The sequence below is a fragment of the Hyperolius riggenbachi genome, chromosome 6 (assembly GCF_040937935.1).
Source record: "Hyperolius riggenbachi isolate aHypRig1 chromosome 6, aHypRig1.pri, whole genome shotgun sequence".
Lineage (NCBI taxonomy): Eukaryota > Metazoa > Chordata > Amphibia > Anura > Hyperoliidae > Hyperolius > Hyperolius riggenbachi.
In genome coordinates this window covers 162916560-162930687 of record NC_090651.1, presented here as the reverse complement: position 1 = coordinate 162930687, position 14128 = coordinate 162916560, and the positions used below count along the sequence as shown (strand labels likewise).

Below are 14128 nucleotides of genomic sequence, written 5' to 3'. Positions count from 1 at the left end.
GAGAGTGTTGTCTTATTACTCCAGTCCTTAAAGTGTACCAGAGCTGAAATAAATAAAAAGTTTTATACATACCTGGGGCTTCCTCCAACCCCATCCACTCGGATCGCCTCCACGCCGCCGTCCTCCGCTGCCCGCAGTTTCGGGAGGCTTCATCGCCTCCTGTGAGCTTCCTCCAATCAGAAATTAAGCCGCAACCTTGGAGGTACTTCCTTGGTCACGGTTTAGTTTCCGATTGGAGGGAACTCACAGGAGGCGGGCAGCGGTGGGGACAGAGGTGGGGGAGCACACACCAAATGACATATAGAAGGTAAATAGACGGCTAGCGACAAGCAGACTGTCGCTAGCTGAGCGCTTTTTACAGGGGGGCACAGGAGACCCCGGGGAACTAGAGGCGGGGCAATAGCGAGACCCAGAAGCATGTCAGTATGCACAGGAAATGCCTCTGTGGTCTCTTAAGATTTCAAATACCTGCCTCGAGTTCTCTTTAAAGAAAAACATTTCTTTGTTACAGCTGATACAAATCCTGCAATAAATCTTTAGTTTGTCTACTTCCTGCTTTCATGGAAGCAGACATATTGCTAACATACTGTGTTTACAAATATGCTCTCTGCCATGCAACTAAGGGATCAAATTGCTTAGTCTAGACAGGCTAAATTCTCAGGGTGCATTTCTACAGTATATGTTTTCCTTCTGTCCAGTGCAAGAGTTCAGGTCCAATTTACTTGCACTTGGGCCTGTGGCACTATAGTGGAATACAGTGGCGTACCTAGGGCATTTGAAACCTGGTGCTGGGTATTATAAGACACCTCCCCCCCCTCCCCCAAAAAAGGAAAGGAGCAAGTGCAGAATACTAAGCGTGCCGTGGCAGGTAATGCCAAGTATAGGTGCCCCCAGTATAGGTAATATAGTTGCCACCAGTGGCGTAGCTAAGGAGCTGTGGGCCCCGATGCAAGTTTTACAATGGGGCCCCCCAAGCATTCTATACATAACAGTTGATACGGTGCACCAAAACCTGCCAATGGCAACTACAGTGTCAGAGGTGCAAGAAGGGGATGGGGACCAGTTTGTTAATAATTACCACTATTCAAAGTATCTATAGATGTGATTATTATGAGCACAGGACCAATAGAAAAGCTAATATTGTAGTTGAACGAGGGCCTTTCGGGGCCCCTCTGGCCCAAGGGCCCTGATGTGGTCGCAACCTCTGCAACCCCTATTGCTACACCCCTGGTTGCCACAGTATAGGTAGCATAGTTGCCCCAGTATATGTAATAAAGTTGCCCTGTAACGATTGTGTAACGTTGGTGTAGCAACACAGACGTCTGATTATGTGGTGATCTGCAGAATCACCAATAATACAGACGCTATACCTGATTATGTGGTGATCTGCAGAATCACCAATAATACAAGTATAGCTAACAGGAACACAGAATGAGATGTGCTTGGTGCAACAGTAACTGATTAGTTTAATGAGACCTCAACAGAGCATCTGGTGGGTACTATCAGAAACAGTAACTGAGTAGATTTAACTAAACCTCACCAGAGGAGCTGGTGGGCACTATCAGAAAAGCACCTCACCAGTGGCAAGGGCCCACTGGTGAGTAGAGAGGTCAGACAGGCTAGGTTCGGCAACTGAGAGGCAGATACAGTACAGAATCAGTAGGCAAAAGAGTAGTAGGTATTCAGGCAGAGGTTCAGCAACTAGATCAGTTGGGCAGAGGTACAGAAACGTAAAGCAATAGCAGAGTCAGAGATAAGCCGAAGTCATACACAGAATATCAATAATATACAATAAGCAATAATCCTAGTCTTGTGTGAAATCCCTGGTTTCCTCCCAGATCAAAGCACACCGGATACAAGTCTAAGGTCTGAGCGCTAACACGTATGTATTCGCAACCGCAGACAGGTTGCGAGTGAACAGGGAAGGCTTAAGAAGCAGAGGAGACCTCACAGCCACGCCCACAACAATCAGCCAATCCTGAGCGGTGTGAGTCCCCTCTGACGTCAGCCGACCAGCGGGTCAGCTGACACGCCTCCTCCCAGCATAAAGGTCCTGTCTACGCGCGCGGCCGCGCAATACAGTGACCCTATGTGCAAATGACAGTCCCGTCCTCGGCGTGCTAGACGCTGGCGGAATGGAAAAAACCTCCGAGCAGGGAACCGAGGCGGCTGCGGAGACACTCTGCGTGCCCGCAGCCGCAAGCACAGCAGATGTTACATGCCCCTAGTAAAGGTGGTTAGTATAGTTGCACCCAGTATAGGTAGTATAGTTGCCCCAGTATAGGTAGCTATTATAGTTGCCCCCAGTATAGGTTGTATAGTTGTCCATAGTATAGTTCGCCCAGTATAGGTAGTATAGTTGCCACAGTATAGCTTGTATAGTTGCCCCCAGTATAGGTAGTATAGTTGTTCCCAGTATAGCTAGTATAGTTGTCCCCAGTGTAGGTAGTATAGTTGCCCCCAGTGTAGCTAATATAGTTGTCCCCAGTGTAGCTAATATAGTTGCCCCCAGTGTAGCTAATATAGTTGCCCCCAGTGTAGCTAGTATAGTTGCCCCCAGTGTAGCTAGAATAGTTGCCCCCAGTGTAGCTAGAATAGTTGCCCCAGGAGTGGGAAGCAGCACAAGAAGGAGGGGCAGCGGGGTCAGCGGCGGGGAGGGAGGCCAGATCCCCCCCACCTGGGTCCCCTCCTTCTGCTCTCTCCCCTTCTATGCGGGCGGCAAGCAGGCGCAGAGAATTACTCACTTGACTTCTGCGTTCCAGGCACTGGAGTGCAGCGTCACTGTCGCAACAGGTCTCCACCTTCAATGCCGCTCACTGTGCTTCTGCTAATCAGGAAGCACAGTGGGCGGCATTGAAGGTGGAGACGGTGATGCTGCGCTCCAGTGCTTGGAACGCAGAAGTCAGGTGAGTAATTCTCCACCCGCCGCACCTGCTTTCCGCCCACATAGAGGGGAAGAGAGCAGAAGGAGGGGACCCAGGTGAGAGGGGGGGTTCCGGCCCCCTCCCCGTCACTGTCCCCGCTGCTCCTCCTTCTTGCGCTGCTTCCCCTCCTGCTCATGGCCTCTGTGGGAGGCAATTGTGACATCCCTTCCCTGTCAGTCACCCAGTGCACCAAGGCCCCTGGCGCGTAGGAACGCCCCTGGTGGATTATGCTATACTACAAACTGTAATGTCTGCACTGTATAAACAGAAATTTCCTGAGGCAATGCTTTTCAGGAAGAAGTATCACTGCCTGCACTTTATTTTTACCTATTTTTTCTACTCGCTTTACTTCAATGGAAATGGTGGACCACACGAAACTCCTTTCATCAGACTCAAGAAAGCTGCTCGGTTCACCCTGCCTGCCATAGTACTTTCCTGCTTGCTGGTTGTGTACCTGCCTGTTTCAATCTTGAAATCAATGACAAACCCTCCAAACACCCGGAAAAAAAACCTTGCTGACTAGATTTATTCAATCAAATAGTGCATACGTTAAAAAGCATAATTTCTTTTTATGGGTTTATATAATTAAAGAAAATGTAAGTTTGTTTCTAATTTTTCTAGAATCCACAATTAGTTATGGAGGATATTGACACGCAAAGCCTCGAAGAGGAAACAGATTTTGAAGGATCGGCTACAAATACAGGTAAAATCTCATTTTTATTAAACTAGACTCCTGTATTAACATATTATACACATTTTAAATGACAGCAATATATAAATACAAGAATTAAAAATAAAAATAACATTTTGCCTTTTCTAAAAATATCAGCCATGGTTTATTAACCTCCCTAGCGGTATTGACAGATATATCCATCAAAACATGCTGTGAACACTGCTGACACATGTCTGTACAGGCCGCCCAGCGATGTCGCCTAAGAGGATCGGTTTCCAGATCCCTAACGGGTGACATAAGTCAAAGGTGTGTACGCACCTTAACTTTCCTCATCTCAACCCATACTTAAGGCCTTGTACACATCATATTTTTGTGCACAATTTTTTTAGTGCTTACTGGCGCTTATCTGCAAGTTAGCGATTTTTTATAAAGTGCTTTTCTAGCTAGGTATAAGTGCCTTCAATAAAGGTAGCTAGGTAAAGGTGCCTTCAGTATAGGTCAGTGATCTGCAAACTTGGCTCTCCAGCTGTTAAGGAACTACAAGTCCCACAATGCATTCCAGGAGTCTGACAGCCACAGTCATGATTCATAAAGTCAACTGCATTGTGGGACTTGTAGTTCCTTAACAGCTGGAGAGCCAAGTTTGCAGATCACTGGTATAGGTAGTTAGGTATAGGTGCCTTCAGTATAGGTATCTAGGTATAGGTGCTTTCAGTATAGGTAGCTAGGTATAGTTGCAGCCAGTATAGGTAGCTAGGTATAGGTGCAGCCAGTATAGGTTAGCTAGATATAGGTGCCTTCAGTATAGCTAGCTATGTATAGGTGCCTTCAGTACAGGTAGCTAGGTATAGTTGCAGCCAGTATAGGTTAGCTAGATATAGGAGCCTTCAGTATAGCTAGCTATGTATAGGTGCCTTCAGTATAGGTAGCTAGGTATAGGTGCAGCCAGTATAGGTTAGCTAGATATAGGTGCCTTCAGTATAGCTAGCTAGGTATAGGTGCCTTCAGTACAGGTAGCTAGGTATAGTTGCAGCCAGTATAGGTTAGCTAGGTATAGGTGCCTTCAGTACAGGTAGCTAGGTATAGTTGCAGCCAGTATAGGTTAGCTAGATATAGGTGTCTTCAGTATAGCTAGCTAGGTATAGGTGCCTTCAGTATAGGAAGCTAGGTATCGGTGCCTTCAGTATAGGTAGCTAGTTATAGTTGCAGCAAGTATAGGTTAGCTAGGTATAGGTGCCTTCAGTATAGGGAGCTAGGTATAGTTGCAGCCAGTATAGGTTAGCTAGGTATAGGTGCCTTCAGTATAAGTAGCTAGGTATAGGTGCCTTCAATACAGGTAGCTAGGTATAGGTGCAGCCAGTACAGGTTAACTAGGTATAGGCGCCCCCCCCCCCCCCCATAGGTGAGGGAGGGAGCGCTGCGGCCACACTGAGACTCAGCCGCGTGGAGGAGAGCCCAACTTCTCCCTCCCTCCCTCTACCTGCTGCCCCCTCCGTGCTCCCCCCTCTATGCAGAGTATGTGCAGAGAAGGCTCGTATTATCAACTCACCTGCCTGCCTGCTCCAATCACCGCTGGTCTCCTCCATCTGCATAGCTGCGTATACACGCTCTACTTCCTGATTAGCAGAGACTGTATAAGCGGCTATGCAGATGGAGGAGACCAGTGGCTTGTGAGCGGCGAGTGGAGCGGGCAGGGAGGTGAGTTGCTAATATGAGGCTTCCCACTGCACTTACTCTGCAAAGAGCGGGGAGCATGGAGGGGGCCCCATGGAGAGGGAGGGAGAAGTCGGGCTCCCCTCCCCACGGATGAGTCTCAGTGTGGCTGCAGCTACCCCCTCCATCACTGCGCCCCACTCACAGCCCTCAGGATGGTCGCCCGCCTGGCCTGCCCCTAGAAACGGGGCTGAGTCTAAGACATAATCCTTGGGCGAAACGGGAAACTGCAGGTGAATCGAACACACTAAAAGCCATCTGGTGTTGAACAGTGAAAATATCACAATAGTCAAGCATAAAATGCCACCAGCAGGTGGCACAGGGTGTACCAGTATTCAGTGGCATAGCTATGGAGCTATGGGCCCCGGTGCAAGTTTTACATTGGGCCCCCACAAGCACTCTATACGTAACTCTTGATACAGTGCATCAAAACCTGCCAAGGACAACCACAGTGTCAGAGGTGCAAGAAGGGGATGGGGAACAGTTTTTTAATGATTACTACCATTCAAAGTATCTATAGAAGTGATTATTACCAGCACAGGACCAAAAAACAGCTAATATTGTGGTTGAGGAAGAGCCCCATGGGGCCCCTTTGGTCCAAGGGCCCCAAAGCGGTCGCTACCTCTGCAATTCCTATTGCTACGCCCCTGCCAGTATTCCTGACCAAAGCAGTACTATGCACTGCAGACTACCTGTAGTTGTCTCCCCAAAACAGATGTTATTAATAAAGAATGTGCAGTATTCCACACACTGTACATTACAGATGATCCCAGACCTTTTCCTGAATGGCTTATGCCAAGAAGCAGCTGCATACTCATTGCTCATGTAGAATTCCCCGAAACATTTATATGTAGATTCTAAATAATGAGACTTTTGTGTCCAATCTTTATTCTTCATTTACACAGGTCCTAAAGGTGTCATACATGACTGGAGGAAGTTCAAGTTGGTCAGTGAAGACCAAGAATCAGTTCCTCCAAACAAAAAAGAAATACTTCGGCAAATGTCTTCGCCATACAAATCACCAAACAAAGAAGAAAAGGAAACAAAAGAGAAATTCACTCGCAAGGTAACAGTCCGTTTGTTACTAAGGGCCTGATGCATGAAAGTGTGTGCAAAAAAGACAAATATGGATGTTTTTTGCACACGCGTAGGTGTGTTTAGAGGTTTCTAAAAAATAAGATCATTGGAAAATAGTTTTAGTTATGTCAGCTGTTGAGCGTCAGTGATTACTAAAATGTATATATATTTTTATCATAGGCACTGCATTAACCTCCCTGGCGGTACACAGATGTGGTGGCTGCGTCCGCGGGAGGGATTTTTTTTAATTAGAAGTGTTTTGTTAATGTTAGCTAGCACTAGGCTAGCTAACTGTGGCCCCCAAGTCCCCCGTCACCTCTCTGAACCCCCCGATCGCCGCCGGCAACACTCACCCGTCTGCGATCCTGCGAGAGCCGCAGCTTCCCAATTCGCTTCACCCGTCTCTATGGCGATGATCGGACATGATGTCATGCGCAGTTCCGATCCTCCCCATAGCGAAGCTGCGTGCTGATTGGGAGGCTGCGCCATCGCGGGATCCCTGGGGGTACGTATACCGGAGGCGATCGACGGCGATCAGAGGGGACCGGAGGCACTTGGGGGACATGGTTAGCTAGCGAAGTGCTAGCTTAACCACATAAAACCATTTTTATTTAAAAAAAAAAAAACCTTAAAATTGGTCCTTAAGTGGTAAAATTAATAAATACTTTTTTTCCCAAAAAATATTGGTTCTTCCTTCAAGAGAGGTAAGATACTCTTATACTGTCATATACACAGGTCATACTTACCTCCCGTGTAGTCTACTCCTCAATCCCTTTCTCCTCTCCCGCGTCTTGTTTGTCCACTGTGATCAATGGAATTCTCCGTCCTCCATTTTGAAAATGGCCATTACCCAACAACAGCTTTCTGATCTGCACACTGTTAAACTGTAACATCGCCCACTCATAAGGAAACATGGACATTACCGGCCACATCAGTTGTCCACTCAGTTATAACTGACAGCAACTGATATATAACTGACAGCAACTGATATATTTCAGTTCTGACAAAATGTTGTCAGAACTGGAAGGGATCATTGTCAGAAGAAAATGGTGAGCTTCTGAGAGGAACTGATGGCAAGGTAGCTATTTAATGTTCATTTGAAGTCACCTCATGTGTTTATTTTAAATAATTTTACTCAGTACAGGTTCCCTTTAATCAGTTGCTCTCAGTTAAAACGGAAAGAAAACTGATTTTCAAAGTAATGCCCATGTTTTCCTATGGCTCCTTTCACACTTAACGCGTTTTAACTGAAATCTTCTTCCCAATGCACTGCTATGGAAAAAAACGCGTACTAACGCACACTAACTGATTAAGTGTAAGTGGGGCCTAAGGGGGGGCAACTGACTATAATAGGCAGATTCCCCCTTAGTGTATTTAGGCTGCTAGTCTTGTTTATGTAGACAGATCCTCCCTGTAGTATATATAGGCTGCCTATATATACCTCTGTACATTCTGCTCAATGTAAGCTGATTAAGAGTGTGTGTGGTGTGTGTAGAGAGGATGAATGGTTTTTTGTAGCGTTTGTGAACAGCAGTTTTCAGATCTTGCCACAGATTCTCGATTGGATTTAGATCTGGACTTTGACTGGGCCATTCTAACACATAGATATGTTTTGTTTTAAACCATTCCATTGTTGCTCTGGCTTTATGTTTAGGGTCATTGTCCTGCTGGAAGGTGAACCTCCGCCCCAGTCTCAAGTCTTTTGCAGTCTCCAAGAGGTTTTCTTCCAAGTTTGCTCTGTATTTGGCTCCATCCATCTTCCCATCAACTCTGACCAGCTTCCCTGTCCCTGCTGAAGAGATGCACCCCCCCAAGCATGATGCTGCCACCACCATATTTGACAGTGGGGATGGTGTGTTCAGAGTGATGTGCAGTGTTAGTTTTCTGCCACACATAGCGTTTTGTATTTTGGCCAAAAAGTTCCATTTTGGTCTCATCTGACCAGAGCACCTTCTTCCACATGGTTGCTGTGTCCCCCACATGGCTTGTGGCAAACTGCAAACGGGACTTCTTATGCTTTCTGTTAACAATGCCTTTCTTCTTGCCACTCTTCCATAAAGGCCAACTTTGTACAGTGCATGACTAATAGTTGTCCTATGGACAGAGTCTCCCACCTGAGCTGTAGATCTCTGCAGCTCGTCCAGAGTCACCATGGGCCTCTTGACTGCATTTCTGATCAGCGCTCTCCTTGTTCGGCCTGTGAGTTTAGGTTGATGGCCTTGTCTTGGTAGGTTTACAGTTGTGCCATACTCCTTCCATTTCTGAATGATTGCTTGAACAGTGCTCCGTGGGATGTTCAAGGCTTTGGAAATCTTTTTGTAGCATAAGCTGGCTTTAAATTTCTCAATAACTTGATCCCTGACCTGTCTTGTGTGTTCTTTGGACTTCACGGTGTTGTTGTCCCCAATATTCTCTTAGACAACCTCTGAGGCCCTCACAGAGTAGCTGTATTTGTACTGACATTAGATTACACACATGTGCACTCTATTTAGTCATTAGCACTCATCAGGCAATGTCTATAGGCAACTGACTGCACTCAGATCAAAGGGGGCCGAATAATTATGCACACACCACTTTGCAGTTATTTATTTGTAAAAAATGTTTGGAATCATGTATGATTTTCGTTCCACTTCTCATGTGTACACCCCTTTGTGTTGGTCTTTCATGGGGAATTCCAATAAAATTGATTCATGTTTGTGGCAGTAATATGATAAAATGTGGAAAACTTCAACGGGGCCGAATATTTTTGCAACCCACTGTGCATTCTTACATTAAACCATCCAACAACCTACAATACTGCACCATTAGGCTCCTGGTCTTTTTCATTTTCTAGATTCTGGGAGGTTATTGCTAACCACCAAGAACAACCCCCTTATTCTATCTTTAAGAATAAATATGTTATTACATAATAATTCTATTACACATTAAAAGTTGTGAGATGAAAACTTGGTTGTCCATACCAATGTTTCCAGCGTGTACCGTTGATGCACAATTGGATTGAAATATGGGTAATTTTGATCCAAAAGAAAATGTGACTCATCAGACCAAGCCACCTTCTTCCATCACTCCATGGTCCAGTTCTGATGCTCATATGACCACTGTAGGTATGTTTGGTTGTGGACAAAAGTTAGCATTCTGTGAAACCACAGCCCCATATCAGGCTGCTATGCACTGCATAATCAGACACCCTACTCTCATGACCAGCAACAATATGTGCTGCAATAGCTTATTTGTAATACTGAACCACACAGACTAGCCTATGCTCCCTTTGTGCATCAGTGTGCCTTTTATGCCTATTACTCATATATGCCTCTCCCTGAAAGGTGCCATTGTAACAAGATAACCAATGTCATTTACCAGTGGTCCCCAAACTTTTTCGGTCAAGGACCGGGTTAACATACTTCAGACTGCAGTGAAGCATACCCAGGTGACTACTTGCCGTCCAGTTGGACAGCAGTGTCACCTGATGTAGAATTGGATTGGAAGCCAGCAAATGACTGCTCACTGGCTTCTACATTATGTGGATGGGTGGTGCCAGCACTGCTATTCTATATGCAGGCCACTGATATTTAAAGGTGCAATGGGCAGGCCACATCTATAAGTTATACATTTTGGTTTTGGGGCCAGTGAAAAAGCCTTGGGGGGCCGCATTCTGCCTTAGTTTAACCTTTTGGGGACCAAGTACGTTGAATCAACGTCCAGCAGGTGGTGCTACCGTTCTGACTGGACGTTGATTCAACATCAGCACTAACGAAGCGTCCCAACGCGATCGTGCACACCGGAGAGGGGAGATTAAGCTGTTATATGACAGCTGGCATCTCCCCTCAGTAATCAGCAGCCATCGCGTATGGCTGCTGATCACAAGATCACTACGATCGCCGTCGGATTGTAGTGATCAATTTGACAGCTGCGGCAGTAGGGGGAAAAGAAGAGGATCCACTCACCTCCCTGCCGTTCCCGCGACAATCGGCGCTCCCCACCGCTCTTGCCGGCATCTCTGCTCCTTCTGACGTCATCAAGCCACGACCCGGAACTGATCAGCATTAGGAGCAGAGATGCCGGCCGGAGAAGAGGGGGCTACTGCGGCTCATCGCTGGAGCCTGGAAGGTAAGTGAAGGCTGCTGCGCACAGGGGGGACACCTGGCCACACAGGGGGAAGACAGCCCAGCCAGACCCTACAGGGATCCGGCTGCCTGACCCCCCAAACGCGCCCCCCCTTCTGCAAAAATGCCTGGTCCTGAAGGGGGTTAGGCGGCCAGTCCCGAAAGGGTTAAGGACCACTATAATTTACCATACCTGTCAGTACTTTAATGTTGTAGCTGATTGGTGTATAGACCCACTATAAAGTGATCCCAAGATGAAGATAAACTGATGAAATGAACAATTGGACCTCTCTTCCTACTCCTAAAAATGACCTATTTTTTTTTAGACATCTAATGGTTTTATTTTATGTTTAAACATTTACAAAGCAGACTTAATCAAACATAGCAAAGAAATGAACAGCGCTACTTAAAAACAGATGAGTGCTTACCTGCAAAAAAGTGCACACCCCACTCATGGGATTCAAATACACAATGAGCATACACATGACCTGTCTACCACTTGGAGGATGTTAGTTTCCACTAACAATTTGCAATTTGTTAGGTACTCGTCCCTCCCACTGTCGAAGAAGTCTTTCCTCCATGGGAGGGGACCTAACACTAACTAAATTCTACCTATGCATATGCATAGCCTGGGCGCGCTACCAGTAAAATTGAGAATTGCGCAAAAAAACTTTACTGGTAGCGCGCCCAGGCTATGCATATGCATAGGTAGAATTTAGTTAGTGTTAGGTCCCCTCCCATGGAGGAAAGACTTCTTCGACAGTGGGAGGGACGAGTACCTAACAAATTGCAAATTGTTAGTGGAAACTAACATCCTCCAAGTGGTAGACAGGTCATGTGTATGCTCATTGTGTATTTGAATCCCATGAGTCGGGTGTGCACTTTTTTGCAGGTAAGCACTCATCTGTTTTTAAGTAGCGCTGTTCATTTCTTTGCTATGTTTGATTGATTTATTTCTGGTCAGCTGCTCCCACTTAATAGTTTTCCTTTGGTGTATATGCAGAGCCTCTGTTTGGGTTCAAGGTGCGTTTGCAGTTTCTGGGGGGGCTCAGCGCATCTCTGAGCTGAGGCCATTCAGAGGCGCTGTTGATGTTGATGCGCTGATCCCACTTTTTTTTAAAGCAGACTTAATGTTTTATAGTCTCTGCTTAATTGCAGTGTCTCCAGAGTCCCAGAGAGAAAATAAGTGAACTATTGACCTTTTTATCTTTCCCTTTGCAGTCAGAAGACCAGTTATCTGTTTAGGAAAGTGCTTTATAGCTGTAATTTGTTATCAGTGAGCTGACTTGGTTCCGACTGTCAGTTACATAGCTGCATATTAATTCCTACAGGCAAGGAAAAAAGAAAAGGAGCACAGCATAGATGTCTGTATGCTTGCCACTGTATAAACACGTCTATCTCTTAATGTCACATGTCATCTGGGATACACTTTAAATGAATGGAGCACAATAGGTGGAACAATCAATCAAAAATGTGGTTGTGCTAAGATTCTCAGATGCCGGCAGAAAGGTCTGTCTTCAAAACTGATTACTAACAGAGATGTCTGCAAACAGAATTTGCCCTTTAACTGAAGGGCAGCTGCGCGTACAGTCTGTTGCAATATATGTACAATAATTTTTTACAAAGATAGACATCTGTGTGAAAAGATTAAGACTGAATCAACCATTATTACACATCATTGTAGCCCAGTGACTGTGATTGTTTGCACTGCATGTGACTTTTCAGTATGTGGCAAAATTTAGGCATGTGAAGCTTTTTATCAGAACATATACAGGATCTTCTCAAAAAATTAGCATATTGTGATAAAGTTCATTATTTTCTGTAATGTACTGACTAACATTAGACTTTCATATATTTTAGATTCATTACACACAACTGAAGTATTTCAAGCCTTTTATTGTTTTAATATTGATGATTTTGGCATACAGATCATGAAAACCAAAAATTCCTATCTCAAAAAATTAGCATATTTCATCCGACCAAAATGTACGCAATGCGGCCCGCCGACCTCCGAGGTCGGCATGCTGCCAGTGGGGGACTGGAGCAGCAGTGAGTGACTACGAGGGCACAGGATGGCTGCATGGGGCTGGTAGAAGCCCCAGGTAATTGAAACTCATTTTTTTAATTTTGCTTGTACCTTCCCTTTAAGGCCGCTGTCGAAGCATCCTGGGCCTCTATAACACCTGAGCAGTGCCATAGGCTGATTGCCTCCATGCCACACCGCATTGAAGCAGTCATTTCTGCAAAAGGATTCCCGACCAAGTATTGAGTGCATAACTGAACATAATTATTTGAAGGTTGACTTTTTTTGTTTTAAAAACACTTTTCTTTTATTGGTCGGATGAAATATGCTAATTTTTTGAGATAGGAATCTTGGGTTTTTATGAGCTGTATGCCAAAATCATCAATATTAAAACAATAAAAAGCTTGAACTACTTCAGCTGTGTGTATTTGAATCTAAAATATATGAAAGTCTAATGTTTATCAGTACATTACAGAAAATAATGAACTTTATCACAATATGCTAATTTTTTGAGAAGATCCTGTATATCACAATTGTTTTATGACATGTTGATAGGTTTATCACATGAAACTTTAGAAGGATGACACCCTTTCTTCTTTTGCAGATGAGCATGCAGGAGTATGAACTAATCCATGACAAGGAAGATGAAAATTGTCTACAGAAGTACCGCAAACAATGTATGCATGACATGCACCAGCGGTTGAGTTTTGGGCCTAAGTATGGATACTTAAATGAGCTAAAAAGTGGGGATGAATTTTTAGAAGCAATAGAAAAGGAGAGAAAGAGCACTACAGTTATTGTTCATATTTTCTCTGATGAGATCAAGGCTTGTGAATCTTTGAATAATTGTTTGACCTGTCTTGCGCTAGAGTATCCGTCAGTGAAGTTCTGTAAAATTAAGTCTGCTGATACAGGAGCTGGAGAGCGATTCTCTAAAGAGGTCCTTCCTACCCTATTAGTCTATAAGGCAGGAGAACTCATAAGTAACTTCATCAGTGTCACTGAAAATTTAAATGAGGAATTTTTTGCTGGGGATGTGGAAGCTTTTCTGAATGAATATGGGCTTTTGCCTGAGCGGGGTGCCCAAGGCATACCATGTGATGAGGGAGAAGGCGATATCGAATAACTGAAAAGGCATGCATTTTAAAGAGGTACCTTAAAAACCTAGTAAGTCTTTATTCCTTCATCACATGGGAATGCTGTAGGAATATTTCTTCGGAGGACACTGAAGCATGTTTATGGTTATGTTAACCAAAGTAAACCTGCTATACTTACCGAGTCACATTTTATATGTTTAGGGAAGACAGCTAAAGAGTCTAGAATTATCTGTGCAGACCAAGAAAACATTACTGTTAAATTACGCATAAGATCGAGTAAAGAATGTCTTTTGGTAAAAACGTGTGATTTTTTTTATTACTGTAATCCAGAGGCGGGACAAGGTCCTCCAGCACCCAAGGCTGAGACACCAAAGTGCGCCCCTCCATCCCTGCCACCCAGCCATCACACACTGATTGCTATTAGACTAAGAGGCACCACAGGGCCCACAACCTCCCCAACACCTTAAGATCTAGTTATCTGGCTTGCAGTCACTGCTATGTATCCCCTTTTCTTATTT

At 44.9% G+C, this 14128-nt stretch overlaps 1 protein-coding gene across 1 annotated transcript in view; it reads left to right on the top strand.

Moving 5' to 3' along the window:
- The window catches only part of PDC (phosducin), a 105930-nt gene extending 92020 nt beyond the window's left edge, over positions 1-13910 (top strand). Inside the window, exons 3-5 of the mRNA XM_068240159.1 lie at positions 3546-3627; positions 6216-6376; positions 13118-13910. Of these exons, the coding sequence (XP_068096260.1) occupies positions 3561-3627; positions 6216-6376; positions 13118-13639 (750 nt within the window). The 5' untranslated portion in view covers positions 3546-3560 and the 3' untranslated portion in view covers positions 13640-13910. The remainder of the gene's footprint in view (positions 1-3545; positions 3628-6215; positions 6377-13117) is intronic.
- Positions 13911-14128: the final 218 nt, after the last annotated feature.